The 25,344-nt window shown below is 39.5% G+C and overlaps 1 protein-coding gene across 1 annotated transcript in view; it reads right to left on the bottom strand.

Annotated features, from left to right (window-relative positions):
• Window positions 1-5,641: 5,641 nt before the first annotated feature.
• The window catches only part of MRPL42 (mitochondrial ribosomal protein L42), a 33,869-nt gene continuing 14,166 nt past the window's right edge, over window positions 5,642-25,344 (bottom strand). The window contains exons 5-6 of the mRNA XM_023224747.1: window positions 21,699-21,862; window positions 5,642-7,151 (exon numbers count right to left, since the gene is read on the bottom strand). Coding sequence (XP_023080515.1) covers window positions 7,106-7,151; window positions 21,699-21,862 — 210 coding nt within the window. The 3' untranslated portion in view covers window positions 5,642-7,105. The remainder of the gene's footprint in view (window positions 7,152-21,698; window positions 21,863-25,344) is intronic.

The following is a 25,344-nucleotide window of genomic DNA, read 5'->3' as shown; positions in this document are numbered from 1 at the left end:
GCATAGCTCACTACAACCCAGAACTGGACTCAAGTGATCCTCCTGTCTTAGCCTCCTGAGTAGCTAGGTCTACAGGCATGTGCCACTATGCCTGGCAAAAAGTCTTTTAAGTGCTGAGAAAAAAAAAAAAAAAATAAGAGCAAATGATTTGAACAGATATTTCACCAAAGATATGAGTGCCCAACAAGTACATGAATCAAAATATAATGTTATTGATCAACAGAGAAATGCAAATTAAAACCATCAAATTATTACTATGTATCCATTAGAATGGCTAAAACTAAATATATTATCAAATGAGGGCAAGAATATAGCAATTGGAACTTTCATTCATGGTGGTGAGAATATAAAATGGTACAACTACTTTGCAAAAAGCAGTTTGGCAGTTTTTTTTTTTTTTTTTTTTTTTTGAGATGGAATCTCATTTTGTCACCCAGGCTGGAGTGCAGTGGTGTGATCTTGGCCCACTGCAACCTCTGCCTCCCAGGTTCAAGGGATTCTCCTGCCTCAGCCTCCTGAGTAGCTAGGATTACAGATGCCTGCCACTACACCCAGCTAATTTTTGTATTTTTAGTAGAGACGGGATTTCATCATGTTGGCTAGGCTGGTCTTAAACTCCTGACCTCAAGTGATCCGCCCACCTCTGCCTCCTAGTTCTGGGATTACAGGTGTGAGCTACCACGCCCAGCCCCCCAGCTCATTCTTAGCTATGTGTGTGAAAAAGAGACAGTGTTAAAATATATATGGTTTAAACTGATAAGGAAATGATCAGTGATTGAGCTTATCAATGAGTGCTCATTCGGGTAGAGATGGCTTATAAGTAAAAGTGTTTGGGGCTGCTTACAGGAAGAAAAAATAAAAGTTAGGGATTTCCTTTGGATGCTGGGAAACAAAACTCCAACTGGGTTCTGACAAACATACCATGTGCATTGTCCTATGGAGACATGACAATCTAAACCCATAAACAAATCAATTACATTTTGCTGACTCCTATTATGAAGAGAATGGTCATAGTATTTGCTGCTTCTCCAATAGGTAGCATCTCTCCTCTCACTCCCTTGAATCTGAGATAGCCTTATGAAGTGATGTTGTGCCAGTTCTGAGACGAGGCCTCAAGAAGCCTTGAAGCTCCAATCTTGCACTTTTTTGTTTTGATACAGGTGCTTGTTCTGTTGCCCAGCCTAGAGTGCAGTGGCACAATCATGGCTCACTACAGCCTCAATCTCCTGGGGTCAAGCAATCTTCCCATCTCAGCCTCCCAAATAGCCAGGACTACAGGCACGCAGCACCATTGCCCCACCCTCCCCACCCCCAGCTAATATTTTTAAATTTTTTTGTAGAAGACCAGGCGTGGTGGCTCACACCTGTAATCCCAGCACTTTGGGAAGCTGGGGCAGGCAGATCACCAGAGGTGAGGAATTCGAGACCAGCCTGACCAACATGGAGAAATCCTGTCTCTACTAAAAATACAAATTAGCCGGGCATGGTGGCACGTGCCTGTAATCCCAGCTACTCAGGAGACTAAAGCAGGAGAATCGCTCAAACCCAAGAGGCGAAGGTTCCGGTGAGCTGTAAAAAAAAAAAAAATTTTTTTTTTTTTACAAATGGACTCTCACTATGTTGCCCAGGCTGGTCTTGAACTCCTGGGTTCAAGCAATCCCCCAACCTTGGCCTCCCAAAGTGCTAGGATTACCAGTGTGAGTCATCATGCCCAGCCCTAATCTTATACTCTCGAAACCCTAAAGCCATGTGAATAATCCAGGCCTAGTTTGCTGGATGATGACACACAGTCCCCCTAATGCCCCGGCTGACAGTCACTCAATACCAGACATACAAGTGATGCCACCTAGGACCAGCCAGCCTCAAAAACCCAACTAATGACCTCAGCTGCATGGGCAAGTTCAGCCAAGATAAGCTGAGCTGGATCCAGACAAGAATTACCTGGAAGAACACAAACTAATGAAAGATTGTTGTTTTAAGCAATGAACTTTGGGGTGATTTATTAATTAGCAACAGATAACTGATATTCAAGGATTCATCCAAAGTTCCCTTAAAAGACAGAACCCATTAAGTCATTTTTAACACTTATTAGCAAGTTATTAAATCCTTAAAAGAAACTGAAAGTTTCTAAGGTATAGTGGGTTGGAAAAAGGAACAGAAAAAGAAACTAAAAGTGAAGGTTGAGACTGACAAGTAAGGAGTTATTTCTCCCTGAAAATGTAATCAGAAAATAAGGTAAAGTGCCTCTGAATGCATAACTAGAACAAGTAAGGAAACGATCTAATGGTTTTAGTAGTAAATATATGATTTCAGGGGCACATCCAGCGGAATGGTGGTGTCAGTGCACACCAACTTGTAAGATCCAGTCATGGAAACTGGCAAACATTACAAGTTAGAACCAGTTGTTAAACCTTTATTAGTACATCACTGGAGACATCTATTGCTAAAGGCACATTTCATCAGTATGTATATGCATAAATATGTATACAAAATATTCTTAATGTTTAAAAAAGACATTGGTTGGTTCTGCCACAATCTGTGATCTTGGGCAAGTCAATTAGTCTCTTTGGATCTGTTTCCATATCAGTGCCCAAAAATCATCTTTAAGATGTCTTTCAGCTTTACCATTCACCTTTTATGCTTTTATGGTAATTACACCTGGATGCAGCAATTGAAAAGTCCAATGGGATCAATCCAAATTGCCACACTTACCATGTTACTGACTACATATGTTACTCATCAGGACTATTATTCAAGTAAGTGGTATAATAGTAATTCAATGTACTTTGCATTACGAGTGAGGAAGAGATTAATTTTCACTAGAGGGGAAAAAAGGGATGGTCTGGGCAAGATATTTTGTCAATCAGGAATGAGGAGGGCTCATCTTTGAACCTACAGTGGCTTGAACTCTATAGGCGCTTAATAAAATTTGCCGAAAATATTACATGCTTGGAGACAATATTATAAAGAAGAGACATTCTTGGCCAGACGCGGTGGCTCATGCTTGTAATCCCAGCACTTCAGGAGGCCAAAGCAGGTGGATCACCTGAGATCAGGAGTTCAAGACAAGACCAGTGTGACCAACATGGAAAAACCCCATCTCTACTAAATACAAAAAATTAGCCGGATGTGGTGTTGCATGCCTGTAGTCCCAGCTACTTGGGAGGCTGAGGCAGGAGAATCGTTTGAACCCGGGAGGCGGAGGTTGCAGTGAGCTGAGATTGCGCCGTTGCACTCCAGCCAGGGCAACAACAGCAAGACTCTCTCAAAAAAAAAAAAAAAAAAGAGAGACATTCTTGCTGAATTGAAGACTCAGAAGAGGCTGGGCGTGGTCGCTCACCCTTGTAATCCTGGCATTTTGGGGGGCCAAGGTGGGCAGATCACCTGAGGTCAGGAGTTCGAGACCAGGCTGGCCAACATGGTGAAACCCCATCTCTACTAAAAATACAAAAAATTAGCCAGGGATGCTAGTGCATGCTCATAATCCCAGCTACTCAGGAGGCTGAGGCAGGAGAATCGCTTGAGCCCACGAGGCGGAGGTTGCAGTAGGCCGAGATCGTGCCACTGCACTGCACTCCAGCCAGGGTGACAAAAGTGAAATTCCAGCTTGAAAAAAAAAAAAGACTCAGAAGTAATCATAAGGTTTCTACTTGCTATTCTCATATATAATTGTGAGACTCTGCCTCCATTTCTCCATCTAAAAACAGGAGCTCATTTACAAGCAACATGACAAGAATTCAAGCAGTCATGACTGTGAAGCATTTCTGCAGGAGGATATGCTTTGTAAGTATGAGGTTGTTACTAAATCAAAATGAATGCCTTTGTGCAAAACGAGAAAGCACATTACATATTGTTCCTGAGTATTCCTTCCCAGTGCATTCAAAGTATTCTCACATTCAGAAGGTTAAATAGCACATTAAAAAATAGTAGGAGGCTGATGGCTGAGCTCAATTGGGAAGATTTTCTTTGGTGTTAGAATGTTTGAAAATTATTTTGGGAAGACTACGAGCAAGTTATTTTGAACTTCTGGGAAAAAAAAAATCTGCCTAAAAGCAACGGAGACATTTATTTACGCCTTTAGCAAATAAAAGTTTACTTACTACCAGTGTTTGTGGACTGATATTCAACTTATCTTCTGGAAATTTTAAAAATACACACTGAACCTGAAAAAACAGTTTAAACCACTGACTTTAAAAATGTACGTAAACATGGATGCCTTCTGATTCAATGATTGCACTTACAGAAACAAATCTAAGAAAATAGTAATGATCTTACCAGCTTCTGATGAGATTATAAGAAAAAAATTTTAAAAATAATAAAAATAAAAAACGGTAATAATCCACCAGGATGTTAATAACAGCATTATTTACAAGACGGAACAAACAGAAACAAGGATTACATCTAACAGCAGGGAGTTAATTAAATTATGACAAGCTAGATTATAGAAGAATATGAACCCATTAAATCAGAGTACTTATGGAAAAAATTCCTATTAAGTGAAAAAAGCATTCCAAAACGGCATATATTATGAGCTCTATTTTTATTTTTGAAATATATTTATGCAGAGAAATACAAAGAAAGAAGGTATACAAAATGTTAATATTATCTTAAAAAAATAATAAGGCTGGGCACAGTGGCTCACACCTGTATCCCACACTTTTGGAGGCCAAGGCAGGTGGATTGCTTTGAGCCAGGAGTTCAAGACCAGCCTGGGCAACATGGCAAAACCCCATCTCTATAAAAAAATTAAAACAATTAGCCAGGCGTGGCAGCACACATGTGTAGTGCCAGCAGCTCGGGAGGCTGCGGTGGGAGGATTGCTTGAGCCCATGATATTGAGGTTGCACTGCAATGTGATTGTGCCACTGCACTCCATCCTGGACCACACAGCAAGATCTTCTCTTTAAAAAAAAAAAAAATCAGTTTTTGCTACTGGCCTACTCAGAATATTCCAGCACTTAATTTCACTATTACCATTTATTCTACTAGTCATTCTCAACTAATGAACATCCAAATTCTCTGCTAATTAAGTGCTTTTAAAAGTCACTTTTGGGTGAGATGTTCAAATGAAGCCCTGGATGAGAGTGCCCTCTGGTGGTTTCCAATAATGCTTGAACAATAACTGTGCACTGCGTTTTTCATGAAGCTAAATGTATTTAATTTAAAGAAGCATCCCATTTTACGAATTTTAAAATGTCTGCAAAACAGAAATAAGTAGATCTTTCATAAAATGTTAGTGATAGTGGATAACAGGTTCTTATCCCTGGGGGGCGGGGGAGGAACAGAGGGCAAGTGATGCTGGTGATGGAATATGTGCTTATTTAGCAAAATTAAAAATCAGCAAACCATGAAAAGCAAAATCCCAGAAAGCACAGTGTTAATCTATACTTCCAGTACAATAAAGTCAAAGTTAATTCTCCAAAGCATTGACACATAAGTATGTGGATTTAGACGTCTTGGGTAAATCCCTAATTTAGTAGAGCTTTCTACTTGGAAGAGAAGAAAATCTTCATCATTATATTTTGATTTGTTTTTCACTTCTTTGTACATTTATAACATAGCTAAAAATTTGTAGGATTCTGGATATAAGTCAATCTGAAAGAAAACCAAACATTTTTCAAGAATACACCATCGACAAAGCTGGTAAATATTTCTGATTTATCAAGTTCAATCAAACTTGTTTTTCTAATCTTTCCAAATGAAATTTACATTAACGGAAAAAGTAAACCACTTAAAAATATTTCCTTTGGGTAACAGAGGGTCAACATTATTATTTCCTTTACTCTCTCCTAGTCACTATTCCTCACACTTCACTGGCCACTTGAAACTTCAACTAGAGTTCCTTTATTAAAAGAACTAGATCAAACAATAGATTTTGAGAAATCATTTTTCACATCAATTTTACAAATACTGTATCACAAACATTCTACAGTACAAATTTAAATAAAGCAAGCTTTCTGCCTTATTAAAAGATTCTTCACTTCCTAAATAGAAACTGAAGGGGAAGCAATGCTATTAAGGATCACATATAAGCTAATAGAGGCAGCAGAATTACCTATTAACATTCTCATAACACCAGTCTAGTGACCTTAACGTTTTAATCACAGAGCTGCAGCTGTTCGCATGTGTTCTAAAGCTAGCATAATCTTTAAGACAGCCAGGAAAAAAAATCCTCAAAACAAATTACATAATATTCTATCTAGAAAAATTTCTAGGAAAGCAAATTCTTGGGTGAAAGAAAACCACCCCTTTGTCATTGTGATGCACTGAAAAAAAGCTTTGGAGCCTGATAGTTTGGCTCCTGGCTCTCCCACTTTTTTGGTAGGGTTCAAGTCACTGTAAAATGTAATTATACTCCTTCAAAGGATTATTTTGAGAATTTAATAAGAATGGATGGAAGGGGCCTAGCAGATAGTAAAACCTGATTAAAATATCACTAATTTAATTGTTTCCTAGAAGACAACTGAAACATTACAACATTTATTTTCTTGGTAGACCGTATGAGTTTATTCTCAAAAGCAATTTAAAAATCTCCTTCATGAAAGCTATGCACCTTTTTATTAATCGTATTTACACTACTAACAATGTTTTGCTGATGATTAAAAATACTTAAATCACAGTAGACACCCAAAAAGAGATGTTTCTCAACTTATGGTAGGGTTACATCCCAATAAACCTACTATCAGTTGAAAATCTTGTAAACTGAAAATGCTAGCCTGTCTTAAATATGCTCAGAACATTTACAGTAGCCTACAGTTGAGCAAAATTATCTAACACAAAGCCCGTTTTATAGTAAAGTGTTGAATTTCTGATGTAATTTATTGATATTCTACTGAATACGTATGGCTTTGGCACTATGGAAAAGTCCTAAATTGGAGACCGTACATAAATGAAAGACTAAAATCAAAAAAGAAAAAAAGAAAATAGGTTTCTCTAAATAAGAATGTCAAATCCAGAATTACTTTATATATAAGTACACATTCTAATATATGAAAAGATATTTTATCATTATTACTTTACTGTATATTAGTGAATACACCAGACTACATTTTCTCAAATGGCAAATGAGGCACATTTCTCTTTGATTCCCCCAGGAACCTCAGCATCATCTGTCTTTTGGAGGATTCAGATTCTTACGACGTCTGTGATACCTTGAAAAGAAGAAAATACTTGGAATAAGATGATTTTAATAAAAATCATTCCTGATAAAAATCTAACTTCTATGATTATTTTGCTATTGGAACTATTTTTTAAAAATCAATGAAACTATGTATCAGGCATTTCTTAATAATAAGCCACATTCTCCCATTGTGAAAATTTGTTCTCCTTTTTATACGTAATCATTTTTTTTTTCTTTTCTGGAGTCTGGGTCTTGCTTTATTGCCCAGGCTGAAGTGCAGAGGTTATTCATAAGTTCAACAATAGGGTACTACAGCCTCAAACTCCTGGCACAAGGGCTCCTCCTACCTTACCCTGCCTAGTAGCTGGGACTACAGGCACACCACCACATGTGGCTAAGTTGTTGACTATTAATTATATTAAGCATTTGAAATAGTTTTCTTTCATATCTTGAGGATAATCACAACATGGTAACTTAGATGACTGATTTTGAATTAAAAACTAATTTTTTTTGTCTTAGTAGTAAAGCAATATCACATCTGGTGAGATTTAGGCTTCTAAAACATAAAAGAAACATCACATTGTGAACACGAATGTGTTCTGTTAAAGTTTTATTTACAAGGGGCTATTTTCCTCTAAATGGAGGTCTTTAAAATGCAAAATCATGTTTTAATATAAAATAAGATATAACTAGTAATATGTTTGTGGAAAAATGTATGATGTCATGAAAAATGGAGAAATTGCAAATCAGAACAGTGAGGAACCTTTTACTTGTTTTTGAGATCACAAACATGTTAAAAATCATAATGACCAATCCAAGCCCAGGTGTGGTGAAATTAGCACCATCAGACCCGACTGGTTAAAAGTATAAACTTTTATTTCAAAATACTTTTTAAAAGCAATATGATAAGATGTATCAAAAAATATTCATAACTTTTGACCTAGTAATTCCTCTTCTAGCACTTGTCCCAAAGGAATATAGAAAAAGTAGTTAAAATATTCAGGAAGAACACAGGAGCAAATTTACATACACAGTATGATTATAACCATATAAAAATAAGCAAACTAACGAAACTTACGTATAGATATAAAGAAATGAAATGCATTGTTAGCAGTGATAGTTTTTGAGTGATTTCACCATGGAGAATTTTTTGTTTTGCTCCTCTGTATTTCCTTATTTTCTTCACGGATTTAAGAAAAATTCCTGCATAGAGTACATGTGCTTTTGTGATGAGTTATCTTCAAAAATTTCCTTCTGGTCAGATTTTGGCAAGTTGGTCACAAGTTAATTTTTGTTTTCAATTTTTTGCTAATGTGGAAATTCAGTTTTACACTATAAATGGTAAGACATGTACCCTATGATCTTTAGTTGTTGTGATTAAGATAGCTAAAGCATTTTTTTGCTTCAGGTTTCATAAAGGCAACTTCCTGACACACTTATTTTTTTTTTTTTTTTGGAAAATTTGCAAAATACAGGAACTGAATTGAAAAGAATGAATTACATCTGTATATATCAACATGGAACAGTAAGTTGTCAAAAAATACACACAGTAACATACCATTTGCATAAACATGTCTACATGTACTTATGTTGGCATAGAGAAAATTCTGCTTTTTTTCTAAAAGGTTCCATTGACATACCAGATAATCAAGGTTGTACTAGTGCAATAGCATCTCTGAAAGGCATTCTCTCAAAGCAAGGAGAATGGTCATCGGGAATAGTGAGCGGTTCTAGAAGGGGTGTGGGAAGTCAATAACCTCTTGAAATTATTTGTAAAAATAGTGAATATGTGTTTTTCTGGGCAGTGGACTGAAAACTTTTATCAGCTCTCAATGAAGTCTGAGACCTTCAAAATGCTAAGAACCATCTATTAAAAATGTCATTCAGCATACGCTGTTCAATTGTATTTACTACTCAAAACTGAAAATGTTTGAGACTCTGATAGCCCTAAACTGAACAAAGTCAAGTTCTAAAATGTGCTCAACAAATGTCAAAAGGCATTTACAGATTTCTTATCATGCATGAATTTTAGTGTACACTACAATCACTAGCCAAAAGCAAGCACCTTAATTTTAGGATGACCTTATTCTATCATCCAGACTGGAAACCTTGCAGGCACTATTAATAATTAATACACAAGTTAAATTGAGATTGCTCCTGGCAAACCAAGTTATATTGTTACACTTCTTAAATTACACAATGACTCGGTGACATCTGGAACACTGGTCCACAGCTCTTAACCCAGAAAACTTTACCTCCTGGTTCATACTAAGCTAGGTAATCAAATCTGTTTCCTACTGATGGAAGTAGCTAATTTTTGTTGTCTCCATGGGAAAATATTAAAGTCGTTTCTTAAATAAAGTAGTACTATTATTCATGCGTTTGTAAGATTGCCCCATATTTCAGAAATTTAGAATTATTTTCTCCTTCCTTCATGCCCGTCTGCCTCTCTCCCTCCCCACACCCCCTCTCTTTTTCTCTCCTCCTTTCTTTCTTAGAGTCAGGGTCTTGCTCTGACACCCAGGATGGAGTGTAATGAAACAATCATAGCTCATTGCACCCTCAAACTCCTGGGCTCAAGTGATCCTCCCACCTCAGTCTTCTCAGTAGGTAGGACTACAGGCATACACCACCATGCCCAACTAATTTTTAAAAATTGTGGGGACCGGGCACAGTGGCTCATTCCTGTAATTCCAGCACTCTGGTAGGTCAAGGTGGGCAGATCAGTTGAGTCCAGGAGTTCGAGACCAGCCTGGGCAACATAGCGAAACCCCATCTCTACAAAAAATTTAAAAAGTAGCCAGGCATGGTGGTATGCATCTGTAGTCCCAGCTACTCAGGAGGCTGAGGCAGGAGAATCTCTTGAACCCGGGAAGTGGAGGTCGTAGTACACTGAGATCAGGCCACACTGCATTCCAGTCCGGGTGACAGGGCAACACCCTGTCTCAAAAAAAAAAAAAAAAAAAAAAAACAGGTATTATGAGAATCAGAATCATTTATCCATTTTAAAATATGTGAGCACCTACTATGTGTAGATCCTAATCATTCTGTAGTACACAAAACAAGATAAAAATCCGACTTTCCAATACAGGAGATAGCAAAATAAGATAAATAAACTGGTCAGGGAAGGCTTCATTGAGTAAAACCCTGAAAGAAGTAAGAGAGCTACCTTTACTGATACTGCGAGAAAGTGTGTCCTATGCAGACAAACAGCAAGTATAAAGGCCCTGAGGTGGAAGGAAGGGCATGTTCAAAAGCAAAAAAGAGGCCATCTAGCCAGAATACATGAACAAGGAAAAGACAGTAGTGCATGAGAGTAGAAAGGTAATGCAGGACCAAAGCATGTAGGTAGTTGTAGGCCAAGAGTATTTCTGAGTGAGACAGGAAGCTGTTTGAGGATTTCCTTTTTTTTTTTTTTGGAGACGGAGTCTTGCTCTGTCACCCAGACTGCCGTGCAGTGGCGCAATCTCAGCTCACTGCAAGCTCTGCCTCCCGAGTTCATGCCATTCTCCTGCCTCAGCCTCCTGAGTGGCTGGGACTACAGGCGCCCGAAACCATGCCTGGCTAATTTTTTTTGTATTTTTTTTTTTTTTTTTTGAGACGGAGTCTCGCTGTGTTGCCCAGGCTGGAGTGCAGTGGCCGGATCTCAGCTCACTGCAAGCTCCGTCTCCCAGGTTTACACCATTCTCCTGCCTCAGCCTCCCGAGTAGCTGGGACTACAGGCTCCCGCCACCACGCCCGGCTAGTTTTTTTGTATTTTTTAGTAGAGACGGGGTTTCACCGTGTTAGCCAGGATGGTCTCGATCTCCTGACCTCGTGATCCGCCCGTCTCGGCCTCCCAAAGTGCTGGGATTACAGGCTTGAGCCACCGCACCCAGCCTTTTTTTGTATTTTTAGTAGAGACGGAGTTTCACCGTGTTAGCCAGGATGGTCTTGATCTCCTGACTTCATGATCCACCTGCCTCTGCCTCCCAAAGTGCTGGGATTACAGGCGTGAGCCACCGTGCCCAGCCTGTTTGAGGATTTTCAACAGAAAAATTACAAGAACCAAGGGAAGTATTAACATGGTTACTCTGGCTGCTATGCTACAAACAGACTGCAGCAAAGCAAAGGAAGCAGCTGGGAGACCAGTTAGGAAGTTATTTCAACAAAACAGGCAAGAATGGTGATTTGGACTAGGATAGTGGCAGAGGGAATGGTGATAAGTAGTCACATCTGGATACATTTTAGAGATAAAGCTAACAAGATTTGCTAACAGACCAGATATTGGGTATGAGATAGAGAGAGGAGTCAAGAGTGGTACCAAGGTTTTGGCCCAAGCAGCTAGAAGAACAGAACTAGCATTAACTGAGAGAGCAGGCTGCAGGAGAAGCTGGTTTGTGGAGGACCATCAGAAGCGCAGTTAGACACATATCAAGTTAAGGATACCTACTACACATGTCAAGTAAGCAATTGGATATATAAGCCTAGAGGTCAAGGGACAGGTCTTGACCACAGATGGATTTGGAAGCCATCATCACACAGATGGTATTTAATGCCATGGGACTGGATGAGATTCCTGTCCTAGAGAATGGAAGAGAAAAGTGGAGAGGTCCAAGGACTGATTCTTGGGGCACTCCAAAATCTAGAGACAAGGGAGATGAAAAGGAAGCACCAAGATAAATCAAGATAGTGTATTAACTTTAGATATGTAAAAAGAATTTCAACAGTTACTAAGGTCGAATTAATGAGAAAAGTAACAGACACATCATCATGAACCCTATAGAGATACAGGGTTCCCCAGAGAAACTCCGACCAGCCTGTGCGCTGGGAAAATGGGGTAGAGCCTCAGGAAGTTCGTGCTGTTTGCAGGGAAAAGGAGCCTGGCCTCTCATGATCTGGTGTGGTAACCTGGGGATTCAATCTGTGAGATGTGGGCCTGTTAATAGGAACCTCTCTCGCTTTGCTGAGTTTTTCCTTTTCACCCGATAAACCCTGTCCTTCCTCACCCTTCAAATTGTCTGCAAGCATAATTTTTTGTGGTTGTGTGTCTTTAGCTGACCTAAGAAAAAAGTCCTACAACAATAATATTGCTCAAATGATGTGTTCTAGGAAGATTATATTAGAAGGAATACTTCATGACTTGATTTTTTTTCATGCCAACTTAGGAAGACTAAAGACTCAACCTCCTAAGTAGCTGGGACTACAGAAGCATACTACCATACCTGGCTGATTTTTTTTGTTGTTGTTTGCATTTTCTGGAGAGATGGGGTTTGCCATGTTGCCCATGCTGGTCTCCAACTGCTGGGCTCAAGCAATCTGTCCACCTCAGCCTCCCAAAGTGCTGGGATTACAAGCGTGTAATCCTGGCCCACAGATTTAATAGTAAACACTTCAGATTTTCAGACATGAGATAATCTAATCAACGATACTTATTAGCCACTGGCCTATTCAGCATTGATTCTTCAGTCATACAACTTACACTCCCAGTTCACCCACCTTGGGTGAGGCCAGTAATTAGACGCAGGTAGTTTCAAGACAGAATGAAGTGGGCCAACACCTTCGGATCATTAAGGATCTGCTGACCTTGATTAAGAATCTGATAATGAGGAACATCTTAACCCACCTGTGACCTACCTGGATAAAATGGAACTGGATAAAGCCATATAACCTGGTAGCTGAACTCTGGAAATAAAACTTTCAAGCATCACTGGGAAATTTACCAGTGTATCCTCAAAACTACCATAAAGTACCATTTCAAAGAGGAATTAAACACCTTAAAGAAGCTGTGAAGACAATTAGGTGAGATAGTATTCCATCAGATGACAATTTAGTACCCATACATTGTATTAAGGATACTGTGTTAGAATTCTTGTGGCAAATTACAAAACAAATGTTCAGGTTTTTTTTTTTTTTTTTTTTTTTGACACAGAGTCTTACTCTGTCACCCAGGCTGGTTGCACAATCTCAGCTAACTGCAGCCACCACCTCCTGAGTTCAAGCAATTCTCCTGCCTCAGCCTCCTGAGTAGCAGGGATTACAGGCATCCACCATCACACTCAGCTAATTTTTGTATTTTTAGTAGAGACAGGGTTTTGCCATGTTGGCCAGGCTGGTCTCGAACTCCTGATCTCAAGTGATCCACCCACCTCGGCCTCCCAAAGTGCTGGGATTACAGGGATGAGCCACCACGCCCAACCACATCCTTGACAAAGAGAAAATAATCCAGGGAAGAAGATTTAACCAAAAAAAGTCACCTAAAAATAAAAATATAACATTAACAGATACCTAATAATCTACAACTATGTATAGTTGTGCTAAGAGGGACAGTAGACATTCAAAGTGAATATAAAGAAGTAAAATGTCATGAAGAAAGTAAGCTAAGAGCAAATAGCAGAGGAAGAGTAAAAGTGCTGAAAACTGAGGGATAAAGCATTTTAAATAGCTTGATGTTGAAATGAGATGGGGCACTGAGGTCAGATTAGGTGAGAACAAAAAAAAAAGGCAAGCCCCAACTATATGCTGCCAATAAGAAATCCACTTTAAAAATAAAGACAGCCAGGTTAAAAGTAATACAGAAATGACAAAGGTGACATTACAACCAATCTCAGAGAAATACAACAGATTCTCACAGACTATTATTTTTTGGGGGGGGAGGGGGCAGGGACGGAGTTTTGCTCTTGTCCCCCAGGCTGGAGTGCAATGGCGCACAATCTAGGCTCACTGTAACCTCCGTCTCCCAGGTTCAGGAGATTCCTCAGAGACTATTATTACGAACACTTCCAAGCACACAAACTAGAAAATCTAGTGGCAATGGATAAATTCCTGAAAACGTACAACCTCCCATGATTGAATCAGGAAAAACTGAAACCCTGAACAGATGAATAATGAGTTCTGAAACTGAATCAGTAATAAAAAACCAACAACCAAAAAAAGCTCTGGACCAGATAGATTCACAGCTGAATCCTACCAGATGTGCAAAAAGCCAGTACCAATCCTACTGAAACTATTCCCCCCAACAACAACAACAAAAAATCGAGGAGGAAGGACTCCTCCCCAACTAATTCTACAAAAATGGCATCATCCTGATACCCAAATCTGACAGAGACATAACAAAAAAACAAAACTATGGGCCAATATCCTGATAAACATGGACGCTAAAATCCTCAACAAAATACGAGCAAACCAAATCTAGCAGCACATCAAAAAATTAATTCACCACAATCAAGCAAGCTTTCTGCCTGGGATGGAAGGCTGATTCAACATATGCAAATAAATAAATGTGATTCATCATATAAACAAAATTAAAAACAAAAAAAAAAGATCATTTCAATAAACACAGAAAAAAACTTTCAGTAAAATCCAACATCCCTTCATGATGAAAATCCTCAATAAACTAGGCATTGAGGGAACATACTTCAGAACAATAAGAGCCATTTATGACAAACCCACACCAACATACTGAACAAGCAAAAGCTGAGAGCATTTCCTTTAAGAACACAAACAAGACAAGGATGCCCACTCTCACTACTCCTATTCAACATAGTACTGGGGAAGTCCTAGCCAGAGCAATCAGGCAAGAAAAAAAAAAAAATAAAAGGCATCCATTCAGGAAAAGAAAAAGTCAAATAATCTCTCTTCACTGATAATACGATTCAATGCCTAGAAAACCCTAAAGATTCAGCCAAAAGGCTCTTAGAACTGATAAACAACTTCAGTCAAGTTTCAGGATACAAAATCAATGTACAAAAATCAGTAGTATTCATATATACCAATAATGTTCAAGCTGAGAGCCTGAAGTCTACAATTACAGTTGCAGATTTCAACATTCCTCTCACAATAATTGATTAAATAAAAAATGAGTAAGGATAAAGAAAACAAACAACACTATCAACACAATCCCATTTACAACAGCCACAAGAAAATGTAAAATGCCTAGGAATACATCTAACCAAGGAGGTGAAAGGGCTCTACAACAACTACAAAGCACTGCTGAAAGAAATCACAGAAGATGGCCGGACGCTGTGGCTCACGCCTGTAATCCCAGAACTTTGGGAGGCCGAGGCAGGCAGATCATGAGGTCAGGATTTCAAGACCAGCCTGGCCAACATGGTGAAACCCCATCTTTACTAAAAATACAAAAATTAGCTAGGTGTGGTGGCATGCGCCTGTAGTCCTAGCTACTCTGGAGGCTGAGGCAGGAGAATCGCTTGAACTCGGGCGGCAGAGGTTGTAGTGAGCCGAGACCATGACATTGCACTCCAGCCTGGGTGACAGAGTAAGACTCCATCTCAAAAATCAATCAATCAATCAATCAATCAATCACAGATGACAAATGGACAAACATTCCATGCTCATGGGTTGGAAAAACCAATATTGTTAAAATGTCTATACTGCCCAAAGCAACCTACAGTTCAATGCTATTCCTATCAGACTACCAACATCATTTCACAGAATTAGAAAAAAACTATTCTAGGCCGGGCACTGTGGCTCACATCTGTAATCCCAGCACTTTGGGAGGCTGAGACAGGTGGATCACCTGAGGTCAGGAGTGTGAGAGCAGCCTGGCCACATGGTGAAACCCTGTATCTATTAATAATACAAAACTTAGCCAGGTATGGTGGCGCATGCCTGTAATCCCAGCTACCCAGAAGGTTGAGGCGGGAGAATTGCTTGAACCCCGGAGGCAAAGGCTGCAGTGAGCCAAGATCATGCCATTGTGTTCCAGTCTGGGCAACAAGAGCGAAATTCTGTCTCCAAAAAAAAGGAAAAAATTATTCTAAAATTCATATGGAACCAAAAAAGAGTCCAAATAGCCAAAGCAATTCTAAGCAAAAAGAAAGAAGCCAGAGACATCACATTACTTGACTTCAAACTATACTAAAAGGCTACAGTAATCAAAACAGCATGGTAGTGATAAAAAAGAGACACAGAGATAAATGGAACAAAATAATAAACCCAAAAATAAAGCCATACACCTACAACCAAGTGTTCTTTGACAAATGGTGCCAGGATAACTGGCTAACCATATGCAAAAGAATAAAACTGGACCCTTACCTACCACCATATATATAAAACAACTGAAGACAGATTAAAGACTTAAATATAAGACCTCAAGCTACAAAAATCCTAGAAGGAAACCTAGGAAATATTATTCTGCTTACATTTTTCTTTTCTTTCAAAGAAATAAACAAAAGCTACATTCAAAGAAACACCATGCTGGACACTGGTCTTGGTAAATAATTTATGACTAAGTACTCAAAAGTGATTGCAAAAAAACACAAAAACTGACAAGTGGGACTTAATTAAAACAAAGAGTTGGCCAAGCACAGTGGCTCACACCTGTATTCCCAACACTTTGAGGCCAAGGCGGGTGGATCACCTGAGGTCAGGAGTTCGAGAGCAGCCTGACTAACATGGAGAAACTCCGTCTCTACTAAAAATACAAAATTAGTTGGGCATGATGGTGCATGCTTGTAATCCCAGCTACTCGGGAGGCTGAGGCAGGAGAATCACTTCAACCCAGGAGGCGGAGGTTGTGGTGAGCCAAGATCGTGACATTGCACCCCAGTCTGGGCAACAAGAGCAAAACTCCGTCTCAAAAATAAATAAATAAATAAATAAATAAAGCAAAGAGCTTCTGCCCAACAAAAAAAACTATCAACAGAGTAAACAGACAACCTACAGAATATAAGATATTCACAAAGTATGCATCCAACAAAGGTCTACTATCCGGAATCTATAAGGAACTTAAGCAAAAAACAAATAACTCCACTAAAAAGTGGGCAAGGGAACATGAACAGATACTTCTCAAAAGAAGACATACAAGCAGCCAATAAACATATGAAAAAATGCTCAACATCACTAATCATCAGAGAAATGCAAATAAAAATCACAGTGTGATACCAGCTGACATTAGTTAGAATGGCTATTATTAAAAACAGAAAAAAATAACAAATGTTGGCAAGGCTGCAAAGAAAAGCGAATGCTTACATACTGTTGGTGGGAATGTAAATTAGTTCAGCCACTGTGGAAAGCAATTGGAGATTTCTCAAAGAACTAAAAAGAGAATTGCCATTCGACCCACCAATCCTGTTACTAGGTAAATACCCAAAGGAATATAAATTGTTCCACCAAAAAGACACATGTAATTGTATGTTCACTGTAGCACTACTCACAACAGCAAAGACAGGAAATCAATTAGGTGCCTGTCAATGGTGAACTGGATAAAGAAAATGTGGTACATATACACCATGGAATACTATACAGACATAAAAAAGAACAAAATCATGTCCTTTGCAGCAGCACAGATGCAGCTGGAAGCCATTATTCTAAGCGAATTAACACAGAAACGGAAAACCAAAGACTACATGTTCTCACTTATAAGTGGGAGCCAAACATTGGGTACACATGGACATAAAGATGGAAACAAAAAACACTGGGGACAACAGGCAGGAGGGAAAGAGGTGAGAGAAGGCTGAAGAACTACCTATTGGGCACTATCTCACTGCCTGGGTGATGGGTTCAATCATACTCCAAACCTCAGCATCACACAATATATCCTTGTGTACCCCCCTGAAGCTAAAAATTGAAATAAAACAACAACAATAAAAAAATCCTTATCTTAGGGTCTCCTAGGAAACCACACCTAAGACAGTATCTATTAAAATACATACATACATACATTAAACATACATAGTGAAAAGCAAGCTTAGATAACAAAATTTACAAAGCATATAGCTCATATACCACTTTGGTCTGTTAAGTTTTATACCTTAATAAGACACCCAATTTGCTTTTTAAAAAACAGACAAAATATTTCTACAGATACTTAACTGAAAACAAACAAAAACCAAAACCCAAACATATGAATGGCCAATAAGCACATGAAAAGATGTTCAACATCTAGGTAGGTTAACCTCTACCTCTAAGAATAGCCCTACCTCATATTATACCCAATTCCCTATGGGGAACACAGAAATAGAGAACACTTCCATTTTATATTTTAAATACTTCTGCATAGTTTGAAAACACTTTTTAAAAATGTGTGTTTTGGCCAGGCATGGTGGCTCACACCTGTAATCCCAGCACTGTGGGAGGCCAACGCAGGGGGATCACTTGAGGTCAGGAGTTTGAGACCAGCCTGGCCAACATGGTGAAAGCCCGTCTCTACTAAAAACACACAAAAAAGCCAGGCATGGTGGTGTGCGCCTGTAGTCCCAGCTACTTGGGAAGTTGAGGCACTAGAATTGCTTGAACCCAGGAGGCAGAGGTTGCAGTGAGCTGAGATGGCACCACTGCACACCAGACTGGGCAACAAACAAGACTCTGTCTCAGAAAAATAAAAATAAAAATAAAAATAAAATGTGTTTTAAACCTTTTACTAAAAACTTATTTAAGAAGTTATATATCCCCAGTTAATAAATTCATAATGAGTCCCATTCTTTTGACTGCTGTAACTTAAGAACTGTGAAATATTTAGTAAATCATCCTTCTATATATTAAATGAGGTTTAAAAAGAAATAGTCTCTGACTAGGGAAAACAAGCTGAGAATGAATGAATGAATGAATCAATGGCTGAATAGATGGATGGACAGATGGACAGACGGACAGACAGATAGATAGAGGGATAGAAAAAAAGAAAGAAATGGTCACTGACATCCAGAAACTAACACCTGAAAATGACTCACATTAACCCAAAATATATATGTAGATACCAAATAAATATGTATTGAACGATAAGTGATTACACATAGGCTGATTTAAAATTCAGCAAGATGATACATCTACAAGGACAAGGCCTATAGATAAAATTTCTCTTTATACACATAAACTAGTCTCTGGGGTTTTTCTGCCAACCTCTTTATTAGGATAGATATTGGGACAATCAAGTCCCTCTAATTAAAGTTAATTTACAATAAAAAATGCCTAGTAATTTTGATGGGGAAAAAAAATCAGGAGATTAAACTAACTAGCAGTCAAAAGCTGATTAGCAGTAAGATTAAGTAAATAAGATTAAACATAGTTAAGGTACTAGACACAAATGTCTAAAGATAACATGCTTGGTTTTAAGACTCCTAATTATTCTCCCTGTCTTCAGTCTTGTCTCTGTCAGGTTACACAACTTTAGAATGATTTGGTTCTGAATGCTTGAAACAGATTGTAGCAATATGGAACATGCAGGAAAGAAACAGGTACGGAAAGCCATTACAGAAGACGTTGAAACAAGGTTTGACCTCAAATACCTGGATAATGTGATACAAGTCAAAAATAGACATGAGAGATGTTAAGAATTATAAAAAGAAATCTCAGAATATAATGAGATTTAACGATTTAAGATACAGGGCTATCAGATGGTTCCCTAATTTGTTTGCACATATCCTAACTTTACAATTAAAAATATAAGGAAAAATCCAAATAGCATGCATAAACAAAGTGGGTATTAAATAAGAAGGAAGGCCGGAGGAGTGGCTCACGCCTGTAATCCCAGCACTTTGGGAGGCCAAGGTGGGCAGATCACCTGAGGTCAGGAGTTCGAGACCAGCTTGGCCAACATGGTGAAACCTCGTCTCTACTAAAAATACAAAACATTCGCCAGGTATGGTGGCACATGCCTATAGTCCCAGCTATTTGGGAGGCTGAGGCAGGAGAATCACTTGAACCTGGGAAGCAGAGGTTGCAGTGAGCTGAGATCACACCACTGCACTCTAGCCTAGGCGACAGAGTGAGACTATGTCTCAAAAAATAAATTAATTAATTAAATAAAATAAATAAGAAGGAAAAATCAAGGAAGGAGATACAAAAGAGAAGCAGGAATTGAAAGACCATGTTGGCCCCACCCCCGCAAAAAAAAATCAATATTTTTCCTTGGGAAAATGATATAAAAAAATCCCTTTTATTATAGAGATTATTAAGAAAGGGGCTTCTTAAGACAGAAAACAATGGGCTATGTTTTGTTATAATAAATTAATATTCTGGGTGCCATAATCTGACCTACTAGTAATTTCCCCCACACACTTTATCAGAAATGCTGTTTCCTCTGCCTGTGAAGTTTACCCCTCATTCTCAATGGGTTAACTCCTAACCCTCCTTCAAGGCTCAATTACATTTGATGTAACCATTTATTTACTCCACTATCTTCCCTCCTTGACTATAAACAATTTGTAAGTGGGGATTATGTTTTGCATTAACCAGCACTTAGAGCAGCTCGATGAATGTATACTCATTAATTCTCTAAATGTACCCAGCCCAGTGCTAGTTACTGAGTTAAACAAGTAAGAACAAAGTTTTGTTCAAACTAGCTGGGCGTGGCAGAGTGTGCCTGTAATCCCAGCTACTTAGGAGGCTGAGGAAGGAGGATTGCTTGAGCCCAGGAATTCAAGATCAGCCTGGGTAACATAGTGAGACTTCCTTTTCAAAAAAACAACGTTTGTTCAAATATAAACAACAAAAACATCTTATAGTTTGGTATGGAAGAAGACAGATACAAAAGAAAAAAATCAAAAAAAGGAAAACTAATTAATGCCAGAGTCAAATGGCAGGTAAGAATCGATGGAAAATGTGAGTGTTTGTGAACATCAGGGCAATTATAGTTTCTAAGGGAACTGAGAACAACATATGCTGTCCAATCATTTGCTGTAACCCAATGTTTTTTGCAGTAACTCAAAATCTGATAAAGAAATTAATAAAGGGCTGAAGACATAATCAATTACTTACCAGGAAAATGAACAAAAACAACATATTAAATGAATACATCATAGAATGTAAAAATTTTCAAGAACTCTTACAAAATTCACTGAAAGCTCTGGTTAAATTCCCCCATTAAAATAAAGAAAAAAAGAAGTAATATTTCATTTTAGCTAAATTATATGTAAACTTAAAAGTACAGTGGCAGTGGCTCATGCTTATAATCCCAGCTGAGGGAGGAGGATCACTTGAGTCCAGGAGTTTAAAATCAGCCTGGGTAACACAGTAAGTGAGCCCTTGCCTCTACAAAAGAAAAAAAATGAGCCAGGCTCGGTGGCTCATGCCCATAATCTCGGCACTTTGGGAGGCCAAGGCAGGTGGATCACAAGGTCAGGAGTTCGAGACCATCCTAACACGGTAAAACCCTGTCTCTATTGAAAATACAAAAAATTAGTCGGGTGTGGTGGCACGTGCCTGTAGTCCCAGGTACTCAGGAGGCTGAAGCAGGAGAATCGTTTGAACCTGGGAGGTGGAGGTTGCAGCGAAACGAGATTGCGTCACCGCACTCCAGCCTGGTTGACAGAGCAAGACTCAAAAAGAAAGAACACAACTAGCCAGGTGTGGTGGCACATGCCTGTAGTCCTAGCTACTCAGAAGGCTAAAGTGGAAAGATCACTTGAGCACTGGAGGTTGAGGCTGCAGTGAGCTGAGACTGTGGCACTGCACTCCAGTCTGGGTGACAAAGTGAGATCCTGTCTCAGAAAACAAAAAAAAAGTACAAAATAGTAGGTGAATATACTTGGGGTTAATTTCTTCATGCAAAATACCACTTCAGAAGTTGGTTTCTGCAAGAAAATCAATGTGTTCCTTTACTGTATCTAGTAGGGATTGAAGAAAACAAAAGAAAACTTACTGTCCATGAGGATACCAACGGTGCTTAGTAGTGAAGAACATTTTGCTAAGTTGTTCTATCATAGGTCCTTCCTCAAGGTGTTCAACTTTTTCTTCCAGTCTGGTTTTCAGCACTTGCTCATGTGTTTCTTCATTGTTATGCACAGGATCTGGCCGAGGGATAGGCTACAAAATAATCAGTAACAAACATCATGAAGATGTGGGAATGTTAGCCAGCATTTGTTCGAGATTACAATAAAACAATTACAATACTCAGTAATTCACTATAGTACTTTAGGGTGGGCAAATAAGTTATCAAAACAAAGTTTCACTTAGTTGCATTATTCATTAGTCAGAAATATTTTTCTTCTCACACCAAATTTTAGGTTTCTTTTCTAATAAAAAAAAGTTCTTATTTAGGCCAGGTGCAGTGAGTGGCTCATGCCTGTAATCCCAGCACTTTGGGAAACCAAGACATGAGAATCGCTTGAGCCCAGGAGTTCCAAAGCATGGGACCAGCTTGGACAACATGGTCAGACAAAAAAATTTAAAAACTATCTAGGCGTGACAGCATGCACCTGTAGTCCCAGCTACTCGAGAGGCTGAAGTGGGAGGATCACTTGAGACCAGGAGGTCGAAGCTACCTGTGATCACACTACTGCGTTCCAGCCTGTGACTGCGTTTCACTCTGTCACAGCACTTTGTGACAGAGTGAAACCCTGTCTCAAAAAAAAGAGAAAGAAAAATAGAAAGGCCGGGTGTGGTGGCTCATGCCTGTAATTCCAGCACTTTGGGAGGCCAAGGTGGGAGGATCACTTCAGTTCAAGAGTTCAAGACCAGCCTGGGCAACACAGCAAGACCTTGTCTCTACTACAAAGAGAAAAAGAAAAGAAAAAAAGAAAAAAAAGAAAATCTTCATTTAACATTCTTATTTTCCATAGTAATAAAGTACTTATTACTTTAGTTTCTGTTTCTCAAAGGTATAAATTATGCCTATTATTATTTTTTAACTTAAAAGTTTACCATTTACTTTATATACCATTAAGATGAGAAACAATGAAAAACTTTTCATTGAAAATGACATTTTTGGCCAGGCGCGGTGGCTCAAGCCTGTAATTCCAGCACTTTGGGAAGCCGAGACAGGCGGATCACAAGGTCAGGAGATCGAGACCATCCTGGCTAAATAGGGTGAAACCCCATCGCTACTAAAAAAAATACAAAAAACTAGCCGGGCAAGGTGGCGGGCGCCTGTAGGCCCAGCTACTCGGGAGGCTGAGGCAGGAGAATGGCGTAAACCCGGGAGGCGGAGCTTGCAGTGAGCTGAGATCCGGCCACTGCACTCCAGCCTGGGCAACAGAACGAGACTCCGTCTCAAAAAAAAAAAAAAAAAAAGAAAACGACATTTTTTGGCTGGCCGCAGTGGCTCACGCCTGTAATCCCAGCACTTTGGGAGGCCGAGGCGGGTGGATCACCTGAGGTCAGGAGTTCAAGACCAGCCTGGCCAACAGGGTGAAACCCTGTCTCTACTAAAAATACAAAAATTAGCTTGGTGCAGTAGCGCATGCCTGTAATCCCAGCTACTTGGGAGGCTGAGGAAGGAGAATCGCTTTAGCCCGGGAGGCAGAGGTTGCAGTGAGCCAAGATTGCACCTTTGCACTCCAGCCTGGGTGACACAACAAGACTCCGCCTCAAAAACAAAAAAAAGAATGAAAATGACATTTCTTATATCCAATGGAAGCAGAAAAATGTTCAACATTTTCATTTCAGGTCACTAAAATGCCACCAAACAGTGCTTTATTGTTATTTAAATACCTTTCCCCCAAAGTTAATGATTACTAAAAATCTCATCTCCTCAGCACACATGAATGATATACAATATATTCCACCAGTAATAGTGGCTTGCTAAAGACTTTAAGAATCACTGTCGGCCGGGCGCGGTGGCTCAAGCCTGTAATCCCAGCACTTTGGGAGGCCGAGACAGGCGGATCACGAGGTCAGGAGATCGAGACCATCCTGGCTAACACGGTGAAACCCCGTCTCTACTAAAAAAAAAATACAAAAATCTAGCCGGGCGAGGTGGCAGGTGCCTGTAGTCCCAGCTACTCAGGAGGCTGAGGCAGGAGAATGGCGGGAACCCGGGAGGCGGAGCTTGCAGTGAGCTGAGATCCGGCCACTGCACTCCAGCTTGGGTGATAGAGCGAGACTCCGTCTCAACAAAAAAAAAAAAAAAAAAAAAAAAGAATCACTGTCTTGGCCAGCCATGTGGCTCACATCTGTAATCCCAGCACTTTCAGAGGCCAAGGTGGGAGGACCATTTGAGCCCAGGAGTTTGAAACCAGCCTGGCCAACATAGTGAGACCTCATCTCTACAAAAAATTTAAAAACAAAAAATAAATTAGCCAGGCGTGGTGGTGTACGGTTGCAGTCCCAGCTTCTTGGGGTCTGAGGCAGGATGATCCTTTGAGCTCAGGAGTTCAAGGCTGCAGTGAGCCATGACTGCACAGTACCCTCCTGCCTGAGCAAGAAAGAGACCCTGTCTCAAAACAAAACAAAACAAAACAAAACAAAACGGAAAACAAAAGGAATCACTATCTTGGAGGGTCAAGTTACCTATATTTTAAATATTAAGTGTTATTAAGGTATGTAGCAAAGATTGTAACATTCAATACTATATAAAGCTATCATAATGAAAGTAATTATTCAATAATAATATATATGTAACAAGACTGTAACACCGCCTTGCTTTAAAATAACAATATATATGTATTATAATACAATGAAAATCTGAATTTACAACCAGAAAGAAACAATTCAAACAGATATTTTCTTTACATTCATACACTATTAGTGACAACTACATTCTACCACTGTATTAAATATTATAGCATACATTTATATCTAGTTTACACACATGAAACAAGACCTCTTTAAAAGGCAATGTGGTCAGGTGCGGTGGCTCACATGTGTTAACCCTAGCACTTTGGGAGGCTGAGGCAGGCAGATCACTTGAGTTCAGGAGTTAGAGACTCCATCTCTACAAAAAATACAAAAAATTAGCCAAGCATGGTAGCTCATGCCTGTAGTCCCAGCTACTGAGGAGGCTGAAATGGGAGGATCACTTAAGCCCGGGAAGCAGAGGCTGCAGTGAGCCAAGATTGCGCCACTGCATTCCAGTCTGGGCGACACAGATAGACCGTGTCTCAATTAAAAAAAAAAAAAAAAAAAAGGCAACATGGACCACGTGCAGTGGCTCACACCTGCAATCCCAGCACTTAGGAAGGTCAAAGTGGCAAAGGAATGTTTCCGCCTAGGAGTTCGAGACCAGCCTGGGCACCGTGGTGAGACCCCCCCCCCCCGCCATCTCTATTTTTATATATATGTTTTTTAAAAAGCAATGGAGGTGGCACAATTAAGTAAAGTCATGGGCTGCATAAGAATGTTTTCAGGCTGGGTGCAGTGACACACGCCTGTAATCCCAGCACTTTGGGAGGCTGCGGTGGGCGGATCACATGAGTGCTGGATCAAATTCCAGCACTTTGGGAAGCCAAGGTGAGAGGACTGCTTGGGTCCAGGAATTCCATATCGGTTTGGACAACATAGTGAGACCCTGTCTACAAAAATTTTAAAAATTAGCTGGGCATGGTGGTGTGTGCCTATAGTCCCAGCTA

The sequence above is a fragment of the Piliocolobus tephrosceles genome, chromosome 10 (assembly GCF_002776525.5).
Source record: "Piliocolobus tephrosceles isolate RC106 chromosome 10, ASM277652v3, whole genome shotgun sequence".
Taxonomy (NCBI): Eukaryota; Metazoa; Chordata; class Mammalia; order Primates; family Cercopithecidae; genus Piliocolobus; species Piliocolobus tephrosceles.
This window is presented reverse-complemented; position numbering and strand designations above follow the sequence as displayed.